General features: G+C 37.0%; 1 protein-coding gene across 1 annotated transcript; it reads left to right on the top strand.

Moving 5' to 3' along the window:
• The first annotated feature begins 2,779 nt into the window (after positions 1-2,779).
• On the top strand, positions 2,780-18,683 carry ak4 (adenylate kinase 4). Its single transcript, XM_088928226.1, has 6 exons — positions 2,780-2,926; positions 3,492-3,651; positions 5,104-5,223; positions 7,832-8,004; positions 13,494-13,612; positions 15,100-18,683. Exons 2-6 carry the CDS (start codon positions 3,507-3,509, stop codon positions 15,239-15,241), a joined length of 699 nt encoding a protein of 232 aa, XP_088784352.1. The 5' UTR covers positions 2,780-2,926; positions 3,492-3,506; the 3' UTR covers positions 15,242-18,683.
• Positions 18,684-24,093: the final 5,410 nt, after the last annotated feature.

Genomic DNA, 24,093 nt, shown 5'->3' with positions numbered 1-24,093 from the left:
GCAGGGGCACAGGATGAGACATCTGAGATAGCACTAGCATCATCAGCACTGATGTGCTGGCACCAGGCCTCAACTTGGGGGTTGATGGTGTCAAGGAACCCAGAACATCACCTGATATAGAAAGCCACAGGACAGTGGTTGTGGTGGAACGAGGTGACTCCCCGTCTGATTGCAGTTATAGGACTGGTGTCCCTAGGCCTCTATTGCAATAGAACAGCATGCTCCTCTGCTTGTAAAAATCTTTAGCACAGGGGAGTGCTAATGGCTGTTGGTGGTCCCTTGAGTCCCAGTGAGGCATTGCTGTGGGCTGTCTGGTGTCTGTGGGACTCTGGGATTCAGACAATCTGGGGAAGCTAAGAACCTACACTGCCTCTGGTGATATTTCTAATAGGGGGCTGCCACAGGACAATTGTGCAAATCTGCAGTACTTGTCACATTTACAGTGGCACAGAAGGGTTCTGGTTACCATTGTCATGCTCTCCTGCTTCAGTACCAGCTGTGGGCACCTATGAAATGGGTGGAGGAGGAAGTTCCTCTCTGAGGCAGGCAGTGTATTGTATATAGATGAATCCTTGTGAGTATAGATTCCATTACTGAGCTGCCCATACAAACTCACAGACCAGACACAGTCTCCGTGAAATGTTTGATCATTCTGGGGAGCACATGTCTATGTTCAGCCACAGCCAGAAGAAAAGACCGTTTCTTAAGCTGGTACAACTATGACAGGGTTCCTGCATAACCTTGGAACAGTTCTCCAGGGTCGTCTTAGTCTCTAGGGTTCAAATGAGGTCTTGTCAACAGCATATGTTTCGTCACTATGATTTACCCTGAATAGATTGACCGACTGTCACAATTGTAATCCCTCCTCTTAAGGGCGCTCTGGCTCTTTCACATTTAAGTTGATTTTGTGCATCTGCCTCCTATCCAGTCCCTCCTTTATAAGCCAGACGCTCACTCTATTCCAGGCTCTGCATTGGAAGACGGACGCTGGAGGCCCACCTACGACCAAGTCGCCCTACGTCCGCAGCTTGAGGGCATAGGCCTCCTATCAGCGTTCTGACCCAGCTGAGTCCGGGGCTCAGAGCGCCTGGTCCCATTATCACCATTTTTATTCCCTCTCCCTGCACCGGATCCCGTTCCGGTTTTTAATTTTGTCTTGTTTTGTCTTGAATGGATCACCCAGTACTGGAGCTTTGAACTTCACCCTGGATTTCCCTTTGGACCTTCTTGGACTTGTTCGCCTGGACCCCCCCCCCCCCCCCGGGCACTAGTGCACAGTCGTCAACCCCCCTGTTCGTCAACCTGCCCAGTTCCTCATCGTCTCCTCCCCGTGTCTGTCTCACTCCCGTCCGGATTCTGCAGTCTGCATAGGGTCCTGATCAATGCTTTGACTTCGACAGGACTTCAGCTCTCCCATTAGGCAGAGAGGAAGAGAAGCATCAGGAAGAGAGGCAAAAGAAACTAATTTGGGCTTTGGAGACCCAGCAGATGAAGAGGGATTGAAGGAAACCCCAAAGGGTTCGCTTCAGCTCTGACTGGGCACTGGTGGCCAATCACTATGGTCACAGTATCGCCCACTTAACTTCCAAATTTTCTAATGATGGGCAGAAAAACTCTGATGGAGGACACTGCAATGCAGGTGGGAATAGTATCCTCACCACAATGGGGAACTCTGGGATGGTAATGCTGTCATTCAAGATAGCATGTGCATAAGATCTGGGTGGATACTTGTTCCACGTGTGATCAATGTTATTTACTGTATGAAAGTACACATGTTCATTAGAATTCCTTTAATGCCGGTGTTATTGTAAATCTTTGCATAGTTATCCTGACACAGTGTGTATTTGGGGTGTGGCTCAACCATTGGGATATGAGGAAACACTGAAGCACTGAAGTCAGAGCAAGTGAGTGGGTAGTGGGCACACAGTAAATCCTTCTCCAATGCAGCTTTGTCCAACATGGAATTGATTATACACAAAACAATTAACGGGAGCAAATATTTGTCGAAGTCGACACTGTGACATTTGAAAGAAACTATTCAGTTCTCAGCTTCCAAGTAGATCGTCATCATTGACAAGCATTCAAAGGTAATTCGTTTAATTATGTATACTTGCCTTTATTTACCGTCATAAATGCTTATGCTGTTTTTATATAACATGTTCTTTATTATATGTATTTCAATATCATTATTTAATAAATAAGGTGTAAAGTTTATACAACTCAGATTGCACTGTTATAGAGTAACGTAACCAACCGCGTACTGTATTTTATTTCTCGGTGTGTCAAACTGCCGCTAGGCGGAGCTGCAACGCTTGCGAGGAACCTTGCAAATTAAAAAACAGTATTAAATGATCCCATTGCCTCTTTCGTACCTAACGGAGCATTCAGGAGCGCTGGGATATTACTGCATGTCTCCCGATAATCGTTTGAGTATCAATTTATATAAACTGAACAGCTGTTTTTATTCTGAATGTTGGTTTGGGCTCTTGACTCAAGGCGGAGGCTGGATTCTAATTCAAGATGGGACACTGCTATTATACTCTTGAAAAAGCCACTTAACTCAAAGTACCCAAGTAAAATGCGCGGCTGTCCGAATGAGTACAAATGTAAATTGCTTTGCGTGAAAGCGTCATCAAAATACATTAAAATATAAGTTCAGATCATAAAAGACTACATCTACCATAATTCCAAAGTTTTAGCGATTATATCCACGCGCGATGTCGTCCGCATTCTTGCATGATGAAGGAGGTGTTCAGTACCAAGTGGGACTGGTTCTCATTCATTTGCGTCGAAAATACAGTTTCTTAAAGATACAGTAAAGCAGAAATTCCGTGGGTGGAGAGTTTAATCTTTTACTGACTTGCTCTGAATATTTTCCATTTGAATGTAAAAACGCCATTTTGCAGGAAAACAGAGGACTTGGGAGGTAAGGTTATTACTATTATTTTTCAATTCTGGTATTTTCTGTGTGTTTGCTTTTTAGAAAATGATGGTAATTTGATCAAACTGCACTGTAGACCCGTGGGGTGAAATAGTGTATAGCTCTGTAGTGCATAACTGAAATACACGAAGATACTTAAACTTAATTATAAAAGTTTAAGAAATCGCTTCTTTTCAGTGGGTTTCTTGATGCGCTCTAATCTAAATGATTAAAAGTCCAAATGTTATTATGTAAGTTGCCACTCCCACAGTTTTTTTCTTGAAAAATGCTAGGTAAAAATGGGTTTGCTGTAACAATTGTGAATTTCAAGAAATAATTGACGATTTTTTTTCATCTTTAGCTCAAATACATATATCATGTAAAGAAAACGAAATTGCAGAATAATAGAGTTTAATTGGTATTTGTTTTAAATATCAACCGTGGATATTTTATTGTACTTATTTAAGTACATTTTAATAAACATACAGTATGTTGTTTAAATGGATGAAACAGGCATTTACTATTCTGTTAAATGTGTCTAAAAGTAATGTTATTTCAACATTATGATTAGATAAGTCAGAAGAAAATGGCAAATAAGTTATTCCGAGCCATCATTATGGGTCCTCCGGGCTCTGGGAAGGGAACAATTTCGCAGAGAATCGCCCAGAGGTTTGGCCTGCAACATCTGTCCAGCGGTGATTTCCTCCGGGAGAACATCGCAGCTAGCACTGGTAGGTGAGCTCTTCTGTGAGTCTACAGTGGGGGTCTGAATTTTCTGCATGACTCCTGTCATGGTGTAGCCTACGTGTCTGTATGCGTGAGCTGCTTTATGAATTCCTCTTTTTCGAGTACTTTGGTTTGGGTTTATTACAATAAAACACGAAGCATTTTGCTTCGATAAGTTCGAAACGCAGCGTATATTTAAACTACATAGAATGTCTCTTGAAAAGCTTGTTTTTAGATGCAGTACTCAAAAACATAGGTTGAGGTTTTATAACATTAACCCTTCATCGAAAAGTGCTTAGCGAAAGAATTATTTCCTAGATAGGACGTATTCTATATAGAATGAATATAGTATATATCGCACAAGCACTGCTATGTGTCTGCATAGTTGAATAGCGAGGGGGGGCTTAAAATTGAGGATGAATGTGGATAGCTCTGATTTTGTTTGGCAGCGCCCGCAGGATGTGTACTACACGGTAGTTAAGAACATTGTTTCAGGGTTGTGTCACTAATAATTGCAAGGGTAAGGAGAATGTTTTGATACGGAATGTCTTGTTTTTAAACAAATGGAAAGTTGCACTTCTAGCGCAACTCTTCCATGAACCTGTTGGAGAACACAAACAGGAACAGATCACCGTGTTTGTTTTTGTGATGTGCCGCTACAATAATTGGCGACTGTTGTGTTTTTAAACACATCCATTTTAAAAGAAATGCCAAGTACAAAAATAATGAGCGTCTTTTTTCAACCTTGGTCTGTACATATATGAATTGGCGTGGAAGAGAACCGCATTTGTCACAACGAAACAAATGCCTGAAAATATTAATGCAATGAAAATAAAATAAGATCAATTCCTGTTAATTCAGTATTTAGCGTTTTACGCACGCCTTGCTGTTTGTTTGTTTTTAGAAAAGACTTCAAACATTGAAAGTGTTTTGTTCCTCTTTGTGCGTGTTTAACCATTCTCAAAACATAAGGCTCATGGAAGAAATGTGGAAAAAAAACACGCGGCTAGGGTTACAATTGAATCTCTGTTCCTCTAATTTCAAGGGTATACTTAAGAGCTGGAAACCATGTTTATTTTAGAAATCATCGTTGCCTGGTGCTAATTAGAGTCCAGCAATTTTTTTTTCTTTGGCACCAGATTATTTTTCTTACTTTTTTTCTCATGTGAGCTATTTGTGATTTCAGTAGATGCAAGGTTTCGAAAATCACCTTCAAAACCTAGATGGAATATAAATGTCTGCATACTTTACAAATTATAATGAATAATAATTTACCTTCTTCATCAGTTATTGTTTCGTCACTCACCATAGTAGAGTTATCAAGACTGCTGTTGTTGTTTCTTGGAAAATGACTAGTGTGACCTACATCTGATGATTTTTTTTACATCTGAACATTCTTTTACTCATTAAGGCATTAGCTACCTTTTGCCTGACTGTAAACGTTTTTTTCCTCACAGAGGCGGGCATTTTGGCACAGAAATACATTGAAAAGGGTCTTTTGGTTCCTGATCAAGTTATAACACGTTTGGTACTTACCAAACTGGAAAGGATGACAAGACACAGCTGGCTTCTTGATGGTAGGTACTGTCCATCCCACACACTACAGTTACAGTAGTTAAAAGGAGATGTGAGCAATGATTGATGATTGTTAAAGATTAAGTACAGTATTACACAACTGAATTGTAGAGAGAGCAATCACTGTGGGCTCATGGTAGAGCTGTATTTAAACACAAGATTAAGTAAAAAAAAATACATGTGATATGTCTAAAGACAATACAGATAGTTTTGATACAGATAATGAAATTCACAATCCATGAGCATTAGTCATAAAATTAATCAAAATGGTCCTGTATATACCATTGATATTCTGTCTGAGAATTTACCCTAATCATGAATCTCTATTTAGTATCAAGATAATTTAATAAAATGGCTTAGGAAACAGTGATGTTTTATTAATATAAATATTCAAAAACTGTCATGTGAAAATTGACTTTGAAAGTTTAAATAATCTCAAGAACATATCTAGCATTTTTAGGTTTTTGATATTAAAGGTTTAATACGTAGACTTCTTATACAGGAGGACTTAGTTAAGAGTTATGTTTAATTAAAATTTAATAATACAAAAATGTTGTAACACACCCTGAAATTATTTATTTAAGGGTGCCATTTTGAACTATTAAAATTAACATATGGATCATCTAAAAACATAACTTTTAATAAAAAATACTGTAGATGATCCTGACACATTCAAAAATGCATACTTTTCAATTTAAATACATATCTATGTGGTTTATCCACCAGTCTCTTGATATTGTTTTTTGTAAGCTCTAGAATGAGAGTAGAATATTTAAACAAACTTACAGTAGTAATTGGCTCATTGTTTGTGATTGTAAATACTGGGGGTGGTGACAGACGTTTATGGAGATATGAAATTATATGTATTTGTAGTGTTTAGGGATAGATGGTTAAATTGTTTAATGAATGTTAGTATTAAATCTATGAGTTTCTATTGAGTGAATGTGAGATGTAAATTGTAGTGTCATCAGCACAGAGAATACAATGAGGATGTACTCTGATCTCTAATAGGTTATTCATGTATAAGTAAAAGGGAAGTGAGCCAAATAAGGTACTCAGATTTCACAGGAGGCCTCTTCTGATACATTAGTCACTTATTTATCAAGTCAGGTTCTGTTGCCATTGAAAGATTGTCAGAAAGATTTGAGATATGTTTAAAAATTGTGACGTTGTAATTTATGACTAGATTATGATTCACAGTCTGGTGGATTTTGGAGAGATGCATCTATAATTATGGTATTATTAAGAACAGTTCTTATATGTTCAGTTAGGAATGAAGTTGGTAATGATGTAGACCTATTTATGTGAAAGCCAAAATGGTTTTATGACAGGAGATTTGGGGATTCTAAATAACCAATTGGTTGATTTTCAGGTATTTGTTTCTATTGCTTTTGAACTATGTGCAAAATATTAATGGATCTGTAAAACATAGTGTTAGTTCCTCAATCCGATTTACAGATTAGGGTAATAAAGCCTTTTTTCCCATTGAAATGTGAAGGTACAGTGTAAAATGTAAAGGAATAATTGGAAAGAATTAGTCAAAATGGAAAGTCTAATTTCCATTCCAGAATAATGTATAGCCCAATAATTGTTCAAAGACTGAATGACTTTAAAAACAGGAAAATACAGGGAAAAAACAGGAAATACAATCCTATAATAAAATACATTTTATTAAAGCAACAAAGTCGGTAAGTGAAGAAGGAGTGAAATTTTTGGTCAGCTGATTGAAGTGATGATTTAATGCATTAATGCAATTTTTATTATTTATGAATCTGTGACTGAAGATTTCTTTGGATATTACGTTTGATTTTATTCTTTTTCTGAATGCTAATTATAAAGACTACAGTTTCTTTTCTGCATTTCTCTAAACCTGTTCCAGAAAGTTGGAATTGAAATGACTGAATCTACCCTCACAACAGTCATAAACCCAGTGGGCCAACCTTTGTCACGCATCTTTTCAAATAAATGCTAGAAAGTCTACGGACTGCTAATGGCTTATTGTGCACATGCCTATCAGACAGGAGTAATGTTATTGTGATGTTAGAAATATTACATTTTAACATAACAAGTTCACACATATGAACATGGACTAGCCAGAAACAGCTCAACAGCCAACAGCTCAAAGTAAATGAGTTGCACAGTAACTGGTTACCTAATCACTGAATGTGTTACATGATCAGAAATGCTGCCAAATTCTGCAGCCCAGGGGCAAAATTGAGTTCTGAAAAGGAAGAGATGGAGGAACTGAAAGTCTGTGGACATTGCGGTTGAGTGTGTGTCCGTTTTATTTTCTAAAAAAAAAAAAGGAAAAAAAAACAGCTGTTTGTTAAGCTCTCTTGCTTAGCAAGTTTATGGAAGCACATGAGCCACTCTTCTTCATATTGTGTCCTTCTTTTTAAACTAGACAAGCTTAAAGAGACTGTTTGGGGCATATGAAAAAAAATAAACCCTCTGCAAAAAAAATCAAAGCTTATTCTTCTACAGTGTTGTTTTAGAAATGATGTTCACTTCAATTGGTATGGTACACAGTCTAGCTTTGAACTTTTAGACCATTTGAAAGACCATTATCCGTTTTCAGCACGAACTGTTTCACTGTATTTTTACGTGCAGGTTTCCCGCGCACTTTGGCACAGGCACATGCCCTGAATAGCACCTGCGATGTCGATTTGGTCATCAGCCTGAACATTCCCTTTGAGTCACTGAAGGAGAGACTCAGCTCAAGGTGGATCCATCCTTCTAGCGGAAGAGTGTACAACATGGAATTCAATCCCCCACAAGCAGAGGTGAGGCTTATCTGCTGGAAAGCGGATTTCTATCTTGATTTTTACAACAGTACAACAGGCACATGCACAGCTACGATTGCTCTCCATAACAAGCATCCATGAGGATCCATTTGTTTGATAATGGGGACTCCCCTCCGCCTGGATGATGCGACAGCAGCAATAGTGCGTCAGAACGCTCATCACACACCAGCTATCAGTGGGGAGGAGAGCAGAGTGATGAAGCCAGTTCATAGATGGGGATTATTAGGAGTCCATGATTGGTAAAATGGGAAATTTGGCCAGAATTACACTTCTACTCTTTTTGAGAAACGCCCTGGGATTTTTAATGACCACAGAGAGTCAGGACCTCAGTTTTACAGCTCATACAAAGGATGGCACCTTTTTACAGTATAGTGTCCCCATCACTATACTGGGGTATTAGACCCACATAGACCACAGGGTGAGCATCCCCTACTGGCCCCACTAACACCTCTTCAAGCAGCAACCTTAGTTTTTCCTAGGAAGTCTCCCATCCAGGTACTGACCAGAGTCCTACCTGCTTAGCTGCAGTGGGTTACCAGTTGTGAGTTGCAGGATGATACAGATGCAGCCATTCAAAATGTGCGGGCGATACCGCATTATTTTGCGGTGCGCCTTACGCAGTCTACCGCGAGTTACCGTAAATTCTCCTATAATACCGCAAGTAAAATAACAGTATCCGGAATTTCCGCAAGGTGGAGCTAATAAAGCTCAACCTCTCATGTTTGAGCTGTCGCCATCAAAGTCTTTAACGAAGATATTACTAATAGTATTAATAATGAATGACCTTGGACAAACTGTAAACTCAAAGTATTGCCCTGGTCCAAATTCTTTTTTTCATTGACCGTCTTTGTAAAAGTAACACCACAGCATTTCGCAATCACGCATTTGTTTCCAATCATGCAAAGTACAGTAATTTTTGAGAATCGATTCACCATGCCTTTCACATGCTCATAAAAGAGATTGATTTAGGATTTAGGAACATAAACATATTACCGTATGCAAACTGTACTGTATACAGTATGTATATGTATATTTAATGTCTTAACTGTGCCCGTTTAAGTATTGAATATACGGAATTTTACCACTGAAGGGAAATCTTAGTACCTGAGCATAAAAAGAATAGGAGCATACTGTAATGCGTGTGAAGGCCATAAATGATATTAATTTTGGAACTTAAACATACAGTATATGGCTGGTCTCGGTACTTTAAAGAAAACATACACACCAGTATTCCATTTCTCCCTAAACATTTTAAGCATCGAAGTCTTTAACTAACGTGATACCGGAGTCAACAAGCATACTTTTAGAATTTGATTAAAAGGGAATATAATATGGAATCGCGTATCTAAAGAAATTAATAACGATATAATTATATTCATGTACCGCAACACAAGAATAGTACACGCTGTACATTGTCTGTTGATAATGTTTCTGTAGTGCTTTTTCAGCACTCTGCATGTGACCTTGCTGGTGGTGCTGTGGGTTAGGTTCCTGACTCCCACGTCACATGGTCTGTGATCAAATCCCGCTGGAGCCATGTTTTTTTTTTAACAATCATTTCTTTGAAAAAATGAAACATTTCCCTGAGTCAGAGATTAAATAAAACCTCACTTGCACCAAACAAATGTATATTTCTAAATATCACAACATGATCGAATTTAAGTCATTTTAATAACAATGAATAGTCACCTAGGCGTTACAATATAAACATTTATATTGATTTAAATTGCGTTTTGATTTAAATCGCAAATGCGGGTTTAAATATATGTGTTTTTTGATTCACAATCAGACAAATGCAACATAAATTGATATCTTTGTCTTCTAAGTATCTTAATAAACTTTCAGCATAGCTTTCTCCCCGTTTAGATTTATTTTTCTTGGGATCTTGGGATCAAACATGGAAAGATTAGATTGTAATCGTTTTTATTTTTTAAATACATTTTAGAAAAGTGTAATCTATACTAAAAAGCTGTACACCACCTGCTATAAAGATACAAATTGTAATACTTTCGGGTTCGGATAGGACAGACACAAGAACTCAGACTTGCGGAGTTAAAGCAAGTTAAGCCTTGATTTTATATATCACCTTTAAAAGTGGCATCTCAAAGCAAAGTAAATACCCAACACTGATTGTACCCATCTGTCATGCTAATAAAGCACCTTGAATTGAATTTGAGAGAGAGGGGGGGAGGGCGAGCGAGAGAGCCAGGACAGACAGGCAAATAAGATACACTCCACAGACATTCACAACAGCGAAATATCATAAAACGTTTGCACATATAGTTAAGTTATTACTTGGTTTTCAAAGTGCAATGAAATACACTTTGTTGTTGTTGCTGTTATTGTTGTTTTTATCCTGTAAAGCGTTTTGAGAAGCCACCTTTAAAGGCGATATATAAAAGCGCTGATTCTTATGGAATGTGTTCCGCCGGGGATTCAAAATTTTTTTTTAATTGCGTATCTAAGGAAATAGCAGTATAACCTTGTTCATGCACAAACAGTGGCATGTTACATTATTAATTTGGGTGTCTCCTCTTGCCAGAAAGCTCTAAATTGCATTTTGAGTGCGGTTTTTGACTTTTTTTAAATTGCAACCCATAAATAAAACTGATTCTGTTTAGACTTTGAATTATTTTAAACTGTATTACAGCAGCACAATGGACAATGCAACGTAAATTGCAAAAATGCACTTGGAATCTGTCCAAGCCCTACTTTGTCAGGTATTTTCTTTTACTGCAACGGACATAAAAACTCCCTTGCTTTTAACAGAGCGTTTCATAATTTCTAACTACGAAAATTATTTAAACTGCGACACTTATCATTCAACCAGAGCTCGAAATATCACAAGGATCCTCAAGAGCACAGCAAAGACTGTATTAAGAGTATACAAGTGACAAACTTTAGATCTTTTTTTCTGAACCGGGGAAAATCTGATCATGTTTCTCTATAACAATAATAAAAAACATTATTTTACATATCACCTTTATGTGATATCACCTTAAGGACAGCACATACAAGGGTTAATTGCACAATGGACCACGCAAAGAAATTTAAAATAGTCTTCTTTAGGTGTGAGGGCAGGAGTGGATCGCAGAAGGCATAATCAGCAAATTAGGAAAACAAAGAACAGGACAGGCGAGACGTTTATCCAGAGAGCGAGTGATCAGAAAAAGGAACAGCTTACGCCCAGGTTTTACGCTCTCTCTCTTCTGAATGAATAAAAGCATTTTATTAAAAACGCGTTTGCGTTTGTCTGGGTATTTACTTTGTAATCTGTGGTTTACATCTACTGTATTGCTTTGAGATGCCACTTTTAAAGGTGATATGTAAAATAAAGTTTTTTATTATTGTTATAGAGAAACGTGATCAGATTTTCCCTGGTTCAGAAAAAAGACGATTAAAATCTGTAATCTTTCCACTTGTATGTCATCGGAAAATACAAGAAGTTTCTGTTTTGTGTAAGGATGGTGTCAAAAAGTAATCTAAGTGGTGAGAAAGCTGTGCTTCTCAAAGCGCTTTACAGGATAAAAACAATAACAACAATAGTGTTAGGCTGGGCAAACAATTTTTTTATAGAAAAACAAAATGAGATATAATGATGTGTTCCGGCTAAGACATTAACAAGTACAACCCCCCTCTCTGCGGGAGTGCTGGCTGTGACAAATTAAACCGGTTTCACAGGTATTTTCAAAGTAGAAGGGGGCGAAATTTCCAGCGAAAGACACCTCCCCCCTCCAAAACCAAAGAAGTACAGTACTTACTAGTTAAGAAAGCTAGGTTCCTCAATGACATTGCTTTAACATGGTAATGCGTTGGTGTAACAGTCCGGGCGTGGCAAGCTTCTAATGTCAACTCGACTCGATTGGAAGACAATGAACATATTCTAGCCCTAAATGAATTAATAGCAAACATGGTTTACATAAAAGACATTTTTCCAAGAAAGTTTATAATAATATGATCTATAGTTGAAATCTGAGCCTAAATAAAAAGAAAAAGCATTTTCAGAGAGCAATTACGCTGTGTTTATGTAGAATAAGTGATTAGGTTTATGAGCAATCTAATTACTTATTCGTTTAAAACGCTATATAAAATAAAGTTTATTATTAATTTGCTGGACAGAGCAGTGAACATTATTATGCATAAGACAAAGATAATGATCCTGATCGGTTTAGAAATCTGTGTACGCTGTAAGGTTTTTACTTCTTAAACTTTTAAAATACACGTTTCGAATAGAAAGAAATCCTCTTCCTGGTACAGTATGTATAGCAAACCAGCACGTCTTTTTTCTCCAATCAGAGGGGTGTCAGATGGTGTCAGCCAATCACCATTCTGAAGCCCTACCATAATCTCTGGTATGGGGAGACCCCAGAATTCTGTCCCGTAGTTTAGATAGATGATAGATACTTTTATTGACCCCGTGAGGGAAATAAAGTAAATCATTTTCATTTTAGGAAATTATTAAACGCTCGGTTAAAAGCAAAGGAGATTGTCTGTTATAGTGGACATAAAAACAAGAGTTCGCTGGCATTATATCCTAGAAGACACAGCCCGGCGCCAGACCGGGAGAATGCCCGCAGCGTAAAAGAAAATGCCTGATGAACTAGGGATTGGACAGTTTCCAAGTGCTTGTACAATCGATGGAAATGTTCAAATAAATGTGCAAAAGAAATAAACAAAATAATCATTTATTTCTTTACATATTGGCTAGCTAATGTCCTCTCTTTGCTAGTTAGTGGCTGTGTTTCTGCGTTGGGTAGCAACGGGTGACTGTTCTCAGGCGGAAGATGTAAACAGCTTAATTTTCGTGTTAAATAATTTTTTAAAATTAAAATTCATTCTATACAGCAATCGCATATTTGGGTACCGTTTCATAAAACTTTCATGCTTAAAATGTTTAGGGAGAAATGGAAGACTGGTGTGTATTTTTTCTTTAAACTACCAAGACCAGCCATACACAGTACAGTTTACGTACATACAGTAATGTTTATGTTCCTAAATTAATATCGTTTATGACGTTATGCTCCTCTTCTTTTTATGCTCAGCTACTAAAATTTCCCTTTAGTGGTAAAATTCCATACAAATATTCAAAACTAAGCGGATTAAAATGTGCACAGTAAAGACATTAAATGATTAAATCTTTTCACTACCAACCAATGCACCACGAGTGCCCCTGTCGGTCATTTTGGCCAGCCAATCACTTACTGCGGTGCCCTGCGGTGCCCCGCGGTGGCTTGTGGGTAGTTTACCGTACCGCGGGTTTGTACCGTGCATTTTGAATGGCTGCATCTGTATGGCTGCTGTCTAGGTATAACATTACCTTTGCAAACATTAGAACCGCAGTTGTTAAAGTTTCATATTAAACTTTATTGTGGTTTTATCCTGGCAGATGTGGTCTTAGAAAATGTCCGATCTTCGCAGCTGCCATGGATTCTAAATTCACTTTGTAGCATCTTTTATGTTCTTCACAGGGTATCGATGACATCAGTGGTGAGCCTTTAATTCAGCGCGATGACGACAAACCTGAAGCTGTCATGGCAAGGCTTAGGCATTATAAAGACATTGCCAAACCAGTCATAGACTTATATAAGTGAGTACGAATCAAGAAGTACCTCTTTCCTATGTCTGTTTTTATTATAATAAAGACTGCATAAATATCTTACACAGGGAGGTGACCAATGATAACAGGTTAAGCTTAAGAAGTACCAGTATGTATGCAAGTCCAGACAAAGTAGTGCAGTATTGTACTTAGTTTATAATTACAGATCTTAATCTGCTTACACCACAAGTTCTTACACCACAATGAACACTAAGATGACTCAGTAGCATTACATTGTGGTGAATATAACAGGTCAAATGAAGCTGTAATAATTTATTGAATGATTCAATTACACTGACAATCTTAGGAGGTTCCCACTCAGGACTTTAATGATAATATCTCCAAACAAAAAAAAACTATCCTCTTTCATATAGTTTTGTATTAATTGTAGATTTACCTTCTCAAAATGACTTTGCAAAGTTCCACATTCTAATATGGTTATAGATTGTGTTGTGAGAGATAAGTCTTGGATTGGCTCTGTTTGTGTGTCTCGAAACACACTTCAAAGGGAATTCCTGATTTATTCCAGAGTTTCATATACAGCTACACTACAGAGATTTTTATAAATATGCCCACTCCTCTGTCTGACTGTGATCTAAATGTCACTTTCTGAGACAGAGATATTGACCCCTCTGTAGCACTTTGATTCCCCTGTATCGTCTCCATTAATGTGATACTTTGTTCTAAATCATACAGTTGCAAAGTTTAAGACCTTTAAAGCGATACTTTGACCTTTGTCCCAAATGTAACAAAGTTAGGCTTTGTTTAATAAGTTATCATAAGCCATTGGAATGTGGCACATCTCTACAGAGACCACAAAAAGTCCTTTTATAAAAGTGCTGGCAAAGTAACACTGAAAAGAAATACAGACATGTTCTAGGCACAGGTAGACACACTGTCCTAGAGAGAGAAACAGCACGAACACAGTGACAAAATGGAGTGATAATATTTCAGGAAGAAAATATGGTTTGGGGACTGGGTAAAATGAGAAGACTTTCCTCAGCTGTAAGTTAGCATTGAAAAAAAGCATTCTTTCCTTGGTCTGAATTCCCACTAAGCCCAGCTGACATTAGATTTCTGAAATATGAACGCTTGTATCACTGCAGGAGATATCAAAAATAATTATTACGTCTTCTTCTTTGACTGCCTTTTGTTGTTTTTGTTTCTCCAGCACTATGACCTCATTTTAGATGTAGGGATTGGCTGTGCTAGAGATATCACAGAGCAGAAAGCTGTACAAGATCACCTGACTGAATGCAGCGATCCCATTGGAGGGTTTATTTCCCATTTCTGACTTTGCTCAATTTTAGCAGGCAACAGCACTGTAGTCCTGAAAACAGTGATGCTTGCTGCTTTCTGTCATGAGCGAAATGATGGCAGAACTGCTGAGTTAATTATTGAATAAATACAGTATGCCTTTCAAAAACAGCAAGGCCAGGTCTTCATTTTAACATTTATTGTTTTATTTTTTCTTTCAGGACAAAAGGAGTCCTACACTCTTTTTCAGGGACTGAAACTGATAAGATCTGGCCCTACATTTACTCACTACTCTCTTCAAAGATCCCTCCTGTGCACCCTGATGAACAACAGGCCCTGTCACTCTCTGGTCGTGACCAGTAAGAGGACTCTTCTGCAAGGAAATGACTGGAACATAGGAGCTATTTGATCATTGGATCACTTTAAACACAATTATGTCATTTAGAACCATAGAGTTTAAAAATAACATGTATGTAAAAGAAGATTTAACACTTAAAATTGCCCTTTACCTGCCACTGTAATGCTTTGTAGTATTTTTTATAATACATATTTTACAGAAATATTTTTGTAATTTGCATGCTATAAGCTGTACTGCACCCAAAGCTCATAGAAGAAAGGAGATCCAAAAATCTGTACATTCTGTTCAGTACATTCTGAGTCTGTACTTTGAGCCTTTTAGTTCTGTTTTCCTCTCAGGTCTCTTTCTTAATTTGCAATACCAGATTTACTGACTGCAGGAGTGGAACTCACAACTGGGTATGAGGGACTGGAAATCAATGGGTTAATACTGAACACACCAGACAGAACTTATCACCAAACGGAGCCAGGTTGAACTCAGTCTAGGCCATTTTACTTGGCCTTGATGAGCTTCTGTTCAGCAGCCATCTGCTTAAAAAGGTGAGTTTAATCAACAGCACACAGTGTTGCCCTATTTAGTTTATTGCAACAAGTCTGTTTGTTTTGGTAAATTGCAGTCTTTGTTCATAAACATGTCTGCTTTATTTTTTCCTCAAGATAGTTGCTGTATATCATTACTATGAATTTAGGATCTGAAGAGAATAACGTACTTTCTGTTATCTTAGTCTGTCGATGTAAGTGTCCCTGAAGATCAAGTTGTCTCTCTGCTATCTTAATCATAGTGGAAGTGCTTTAGTCATATTGACCTGAAAAAAGAGTTCTTTATAATAATTCCATAAATTACACTAGTATGTATATTAATCTTCCCATCCCATAAATGTATCATCTAAACTGAATATCAGTGGCTCCTATTAGAGGACAATAGCATATTTTAGAGACCTCTTTATAGAGAAATATTTATATTATACTCCATTCAAACGTTTACCATGAAGAATCAAAGCTGTTGTTAAAATGTAGTTATAGTTATAAGAAGGTATTTAATAATTTAAAGGGGAAATTCAAGTCAGCCTGATCAAAAGAGAAAGCTACACTGCTATTACAATGAAAGTTAAGCAAATGCTGGATGCGTTTCCTGGATACAATAACAAATGCTTATATATTTAACAGCAAATTTGTCAAAAGGAAAAATGTAATATCTATATGTACTCCCATTATTCTTAGTTATTCATATGCTTTTCTGGAGCACCTAGTGAAAATACACACAAAAGGATAAGAACCAACATGATGCAGTTAAAAGGTCAAATGAATAATCCGTATACATTTATTTAGGAAAATACATAAAACATACTGTATTCATTGGGTGAAAAATGGTTTAAGTTTTGAGGTACAGGTATTTTTTTAAAACAAGTATTGCTTTTTGAAGGGTGTCTTAAGTAGCAAATATAGTCTTCTTGTGTAGATTGTGATATCAGTTTTTCCAGCTCTGTCATGAAATTAAATAGGTGCTAACAGATATGTGATTGCAATGAATGATTCATCTACTACAGCATTGCAAAGTTTTGCATTACTTCTAAGGCAAGTAAGAGGGATGAAAGATTAGTGCATTTTAATTGCAGTTAGGAGATCGTGATTTAAACCAAGTGTAATGTTGAAGTAGTACTTTAAACCAAGTTATAATTTCTATTCAATTAAGTTAAATGAAATCTCAATTATGGGGTCAGTTTGCAGCAAGTTTAGTTGAAAAAATATACCAGTTAGAAGGCTTGTTATGTTTGTAATGTTCTTTTGCAGCGTTTGCAGTACAAAATATGGATTCTGTACTAGAATATAAATTATATTATACAAATACAAATACACAGAATTTGTAATAGAAAAACATATTAATATTAGCATTTTAAAATTCGTCAGTAGAGATACCATAAACCCCATAATGTAGCATAGCAGCTGCTCAGGTTGATGCCATCCTAGCGCACTAATTACTTATTTCCCAAGACACCTGCTGAGTTTCAAAAGTCAGCGTGCTTTACTAGGGAGCTACCAGTTAAAGTGCTACTTGTGGGAAAAGCTAAATGCTCAACCATGAACACTGAAATGTTTACAGAAGGGAGCAATAGTTTGCCTTCCTATTGCTGTAGAAATAAGAGGATGAATCCCACTGCAGATTGTGTACAAGAACTTTCCTGCTGGGATTGGTCATTAAATCATATGGCAGCCAGAGACTTGTGTGATATTTTGCTTTCTTGTGGGGAAGCGTGTTTGGGGCAAAGCCCTTATATTTGTCAGCCTCCATGCAAAACACCCAAATGCACCAGCTGCTGCTTCATCACTCAGGGATGGGCATCTCCAGATCTTAAGGGCTGCAGAATCCTCTGGTTTTCATCCTACCTCTGATTAATAATAGTAGTAATAATAATAATACATTTTCTAACCACTTTATCCAATTCAGCATCTTAGGGGACTCTATCCTAGCAACCAACAGGTACAAGGCAGGATACATGCTGGACAGGATGCCAGCACACCGCAGGGCAGAGACAGACAAGCACACACTCACAGCACAGTTTAGTTTCCCAGCAGCCAATTCACCTACCACTATGTCTTTGGACTGTGGGAGGAAATTGGAGCATCTAGAGGAAAGCCATGCAAATATGGGGAGAGCATACAAACTCCACACGGACAGCATCCCAGGTCTGGAAACCAGGGCTCCAGCCACTGCTAATCACTGTGGCAATGTGCTGCCCATCATCACCATCAACATCTTCATCATCATCACAAGAATACTAAGAAATAACAACTATTATTAAATTATAATTGCATTTATGAAACATTTGCCATCCATAATTGCTTTCCATACCTCATCCACCACAGGCGTTCAGTCAGTATATCTGTGATGTGTACTAGCAGCACCACTGCACAACATCTGAAGGACATCACCTCTTATAGCACTTATAGTCCCAAGTCACAAAAATGAAGTAATTAGAAATCGAACTACCTGTTTTTAAAGTCTTAACAATTTGCTATTTGGAAAGTACCAGCAAACCTGCAGGATTACAAACCCCAAGGTCTGGAATTACCCATCTCTGCTTGATCATTCTGTCCTGACACATACGCACAAAGACCACATCAGTAATTTATTGTAAGTGATTGAAGTTTTATTTGAAACATATTTTGAAGCCAACAGCAAACGTCAATGTTAAATATATTACAAGAATAGCACTTTACTTGTAACTTAATAGGTTAGTTGGACATTAGAGATGCTCTGTGATACAATGGTATTCAGAGAATGAGTATGATGACCGGCTTTAAAGATATTTCTGTAAGTGTACTGGCACTGATGAGCTGATTATACTGTGCAATACTGTAATCTGTAGTATGGTCTTTCTTTACAGTGTGATGGGAGATTTCTGATTCATTTCTGTAAAAAAATAAAATAAATTATTTTCTCAAAATCTGTGATGCCTTGTGCAATCAATTTTATTGACATTGGCATGAAATTCCAATATCAGACAGGTTTGTATTTTATCGTTTGTGTTTATAATCTCTAAAACTGGTTGCACCTGGACATTCTAAGAAATACGACTGGAAGATCGTATAACATACAATTTAGGGATTTATGCTATAAATAAAATGTTTTTAAAATATTATACCCATAGTACTGTTGCGTGTGCAGTCGTCCGTAGGCCAGTTTCTGTACTGTTTAAATCTCTGAAATGCATCACTGCGGGACTGAGATTTACAGCAAATCGTGAGATGTATCAAGGATCGCTGAAGCTGTTTGTTGATGCAGCTTCATTGCCTGTCTTTTAATTATATAAACATCCGTTAAGAAATCATCTGCATTCATGTAGAATGGCTTTTACGATCAATTACAGCTACAAAATGTGTTGTTTTCTTCCGTTAAATCAAATGATCACACAGCAGGACCGGACCTCCAGTCCTCCACTTCAGAATCCACCCCATGTTTTTCACCATATGTTTAGAGCTTGCCTGAAGAAGTCGTGATTTTACAGTGTGATGCTCCATAATCCAGCAGTCATCCTGTACGCAATAGCCCATAATTACCATGCACCAATACCAGGGATTGATGGTACATTTACCTCTATGACCTTTGACTGGCTGTGAATGACAAATCAAAGGTCAGCACTTCTCAAATCAGCTGGGGTTCCGCATCTGAAGACTTCAAATAAGAGGAGAATGAAAGAAACTGCTCAGAGAGGTATGGTACCGGGAAATCCTTCTTGGAATGCTAGAGTAAAAATAGGTGCTTGCGCTATTCAGTGCTACCGATTTGGCAACTAGAATGATTACGCTAAATTTCAGGTCCAAGTAGAGGACTGTAAGTATTGTATAATTTATAACGCCTGTTTTTTGTTAACGGCGACGTGTTTATTATATTGCATTAAATATTTGATATAAATAAAGCTGAGTATGATCGGGGTGCTGGTATTGCACGTACATATTTAATTTTTAAATGTTTTCTTCTGTTGGTGTTATGAAAAACGTGATCTAAGTACCATATTGCATGGTGATTTTGTTTACAAGAGAACAGGCGGCTATACATTAGTCTTCGGTAAAGATGTTATTTTTGATGGCAAGGCCTTTCGCTGAGATAAGAAAACGATGTTCCTCTAAAAATGTTGTTTTAATATCACAAGCAGTGTTAACTATATACTGTATGATATTCGGAAGCATTCAGTTTTACATATCTGCATTACATCTGTTCAATATCAATTTCAGTTTCAGAATTCAGTATGATATTGGAATATTTAAATGTGATTTTTTTAATACTAGATTCTAACAGTGCTCCGAAAGTACTAGGAATATTAGGGATTACTAAATACATGTATTTTTGTTTATTGATTGGAACAAATTGACGATTTAAGTTCGATGAAAATTATGTATTTAAATCTGAGCGTCAGGAAAAGGAATGCCCAGTGTGACGCCAACGTACTGAATCACATCCGTGAACTTCCATTTCATTCGTGAGGTTCATTGTAAGAAATATAGTAACCTTTTCTGTATTCTAATATTCTGTATTAAATTCCGCTTTCAGTTTCCGAAGTTTTACGGTTTTAATAGCTAGAACCAATTCCAAGTGAATGCATATTGAGAACTCCTCTTCGTCCTTGAGAGATGCAAGCTGGGTTGCCGGAGAGTTTCAGTTGAATTCCAGTTTCCCTGGTTTCCCTTACTGCCTCCTGAAAGATGGAGACTACTGATTTCACAACTGTGTTGATGCAGGCCAAAACTGCACTCCAAAACTGTAGAGAAATGAAAAGAAAAGCCTTAGGATGAGACGTAAAACTGAGGTCCTGACTCTCTGTGGTCATTAAAAATCCCAGGGCGTTTCTCGAAAAGAGTAGGGGTGTAACCCCGGCGTCCTGGCCAAATTTCCCATTGGCCCTTACCAATCATGGCCTCCTAATAATCCCCATCTATGAATTGGCTTCATCACTTCTTTCTCCTTTCCACTGAGAGCTGATGTGTGGTGAGTGAACTGGTGCACTATGGCTGCTGTCGCATCATCCAGGTGGATGCTGCACATTGGTGGTGGTGGAGGGGAGTCCCCATTACCTGTAAAGTGCTTTGAGTGGAGTGTCCAGAAAAGCGCTATATAAGTGTAAGCAATTATTATTATTATTATAACCAGTGCTTAAGGTTGTGAAATTGAGTTGTATTTTATAGTAACCTGTACCAATAACTGTATACCCCTTACCCACTGAAGGAAGTCAGATTTAGTGAATCGTTGAGAATGTTGAACCTTTCCATTGATACCTGCATGATGTTCTTGTATTTAAGAAGTGTGTCCAATGGACAATCCTTGAATTACTCAATGATTATTGTACCTTTACTCTTACTAAACAGAGAACAGCCTCTGCTTTCAGTGTGAAGGCAGTTGATTTATTGTTCAGCTATATTGAACGTTCTATTTCTACTTTATACTATTTTATTGTATTTCACTACATCTGTGTATCTAAAACTATAAACAGCCAATGAACATGTTTTTCAAAGAATCATTACTTGGACCACTGCACCAGAACTGACAAACCAAAACCAAAAAATAATGATCACATACAACTGAACATTTGTATGTTAAAACAAATACTACCATGATAAGAGTAAGAACATTTTAAAACCAAAATTATACATGTTTAAACTCAGTTACAAACTAGCCAGTGTCTGAAAAACTACAACATTTCATGGAGTGTGATGTCAGCGGCATAACTGAAGAACAGGATTTAGCATGTTTCTTTTTAAAATGTCCGCACAATGTGAATAATCATAGATCATCTTATTGAAGTAATTTAAGGGATATCAACAGATAAAACTTTAACATTTGATGCATTTACAACCCAGTGAACGTCTTTAGAATAAGTCATTTAAAGTGAACTAGAGGACACAAGTGGAAACTACTGTACATGGAAGTGCATTTACAATTAAGGGCAGGAGACACTTCTATACCAAAAACATTGTGGGAATGTGGTACTAGCCATCCAGCCATGTTATTGAAGCTGATACGCTGTTTTAGCTAGATGGGCCAAACAGTCTCCTCTGATTTGTAACCATTCTTATGTTCTTACCCAGTTTAATCAACACTGAATCTATCTGTAACTATGCTGAGAATGGTCTTATGAAATTAATGCTGAATTGTATAGCAGCAGTAAGTGGTAGCTTCTGTCCACCTATGCTGTGAAAGATGGATCAAGTATGGTTAAATTTCATACCAGATTTTTTAATGCATCTTTTACTAACATGCTAAATGAAGAGCAGAGCTGTTATTGTTATGTTGTACCATTAACAACCACAAAGAGTGTCTTCCATACTTGAACTATCAGGTCATATTCTTAGTGTCTCATTTATTCTCTTTTTTATCTGGAAGGGTGGGATAAAATAGCCTGAGTTGTTTAATACTACTGATTGGTTTTGTCTAGTTTTGGATATGTAATAAACTGTATTTCCTTGAATGCTATAGTGTCTTGGTTGAGGATGGTTGTCATTCTCTTTGTCATTGTTCCTGTTGGATGACAAAGGCCTGACTCATGCAGAACTGCTTGCAATGAGAACAGTAACATGAAACTGGTTTGAATGCTTGTGTACTGTATGATATTTGCATTTCAAACTCAGCTGGAGCACAGTTAGGGCACATTTTAGCAGACACACCTCCCTAGAGGCTAAAAAAGAATTCCTTCCAACATCTTCCAAAATATGCAGCATTTGCAAATTCTTGTTAGAGAGATTAGATGTTTCAATTTGTCAGTACTGTAAGATTTTACTTCCAAGGTATTTAAGTTAGTTTTATATATAGGCCATAAGAGTCACACAATGGCACAATTGCAGAGAAAGTAATCATATGTCACTTTGGAGTCAGTTATATAAAAGTACATCTGGATTCCATAGTATGTCATGTGAGACTTACATTTTTAATGATGAGGTAAGGATATAGGATTTCTTGTTTTAAAATAGTCAGATTTGTTTCTGAATGAAAAAAATCAGATTTTTTATATTCAATCTCAGTGTATTTTACATATAAATAATGTTCTTTTTATTTTTAAAAAAAGCACATGATATCTATAAAAACATGATCTTCATTTGCTGTTCTTAATGAGTGGATTACAGTTGAGGTAATGACATTGTACTGTATAATGCCAATATAATCTCAGTTTCACTTTTATGTGTCAGAAAAACACCTTTTATTATATCTGTTTTACACATTAACTGGTAGTTTTTCAGTACATTTGAAAACAGCACAGAAAGTGTTTACTTTGTCTCTATAAAAACTGTGAAACATTAAGCAGTTGCAGGGCAGGCCTTTATTAACAAAATTGTCTCAAAGGTCATATCTGCCAAATACAGCATTTGTGTTATTGCAGCAAGTTCATGTTTTTTACTCTTTGTTAGTGCGTAAATCTTGAAATGTCTACTATTGCCTTGCTTTAAATATTGGAATATGAAAAATAATGTGTCACTAATAATATAGAAACCTACAGAAAATACATTAGATGCAGTAGGATATATTTCTAACAAGACGGTAACAGCTAAATTGATTGATTCTCATTCTTTTCTTTGTATGTCAGACTGAAAATTATTTGAATCTAAAAATGATTCCATAAGTTCTCTGAGGTGAGTTAATGGGTAGATAAATGACTACTTTAAATGGACCTTGCTTCCCATAAAGTTTATCTTTTAACTAGCTGGTGTTGAGAATAAGTGGAGAAAGAAGAGGAGAAAGCTATTTGTTGGGGGATATATATATTTTTTGCAAAGTTTTGAGCAAATATAGATTCATAACAAAAGGATAAATGTTGTAGTATTTTTTTCAATATGCCTTCATGTGGCACCGAAATTGCACACAGTCAAATCTCCTTGGACAGAAGTTTCTCGAAGTATTCCTTCATGCTCTTTATGTTTATTTTTAAACCTGCATTCTCTTTCTACATCCTAAATGGAATATGGCTTTTGATGAATTGACTGAGTTTTAGAAAATTGTTTCTCAATCATTTACAGCCTGTGAGAAACTAAGATGCAAATGTAGCTGCCGGGAAATTCAATCTACAAAGGAAACATAGTATTGAAAGCCAAGAAGCTGAATTAAGACATAAATCTTCTTTATGAAGGACCCTTTTCCCTAATTAGCAGCAAAGCAAACTGGGTGTACTGATGTACTGATGAGACACTATATGCAGTAGCACAGTGCTGATTAATGTACTTCAGATGTATATCTTCAGCTTAAATATTATTTAGCCTGTATTTGCAGAAGCGGTTAGAAAATGGATGGATGGATGAAGTGTACTATTTGTAAAAGGAATTTGAGATTTTTAGAAAACTTAAATTGGCAGATGATTGTATCTGACTGCATCTTT

Source organism: Atractosteus spatula, chromosome 11, assembly GCF_055471065.1.
Source record: "Atractosteus spatula isolate fAtrSpa1 chromosome 11, fAtrSpa1.hap1, whole genome shotgun sequence".
In the NCBI taxonomy this organism is placed as follows: domain Eukaryota; kingdom Metazoa; phylum Chordata; class Actinopteri; order Semionotiformes; family Lepisosteidae; genus Atractosteus; species Atractosteus spatula.
Note: the sequence above shows the minus strand (reverse complement) of the source record. Positions and strands in the feature narration are given on the sequence as shown.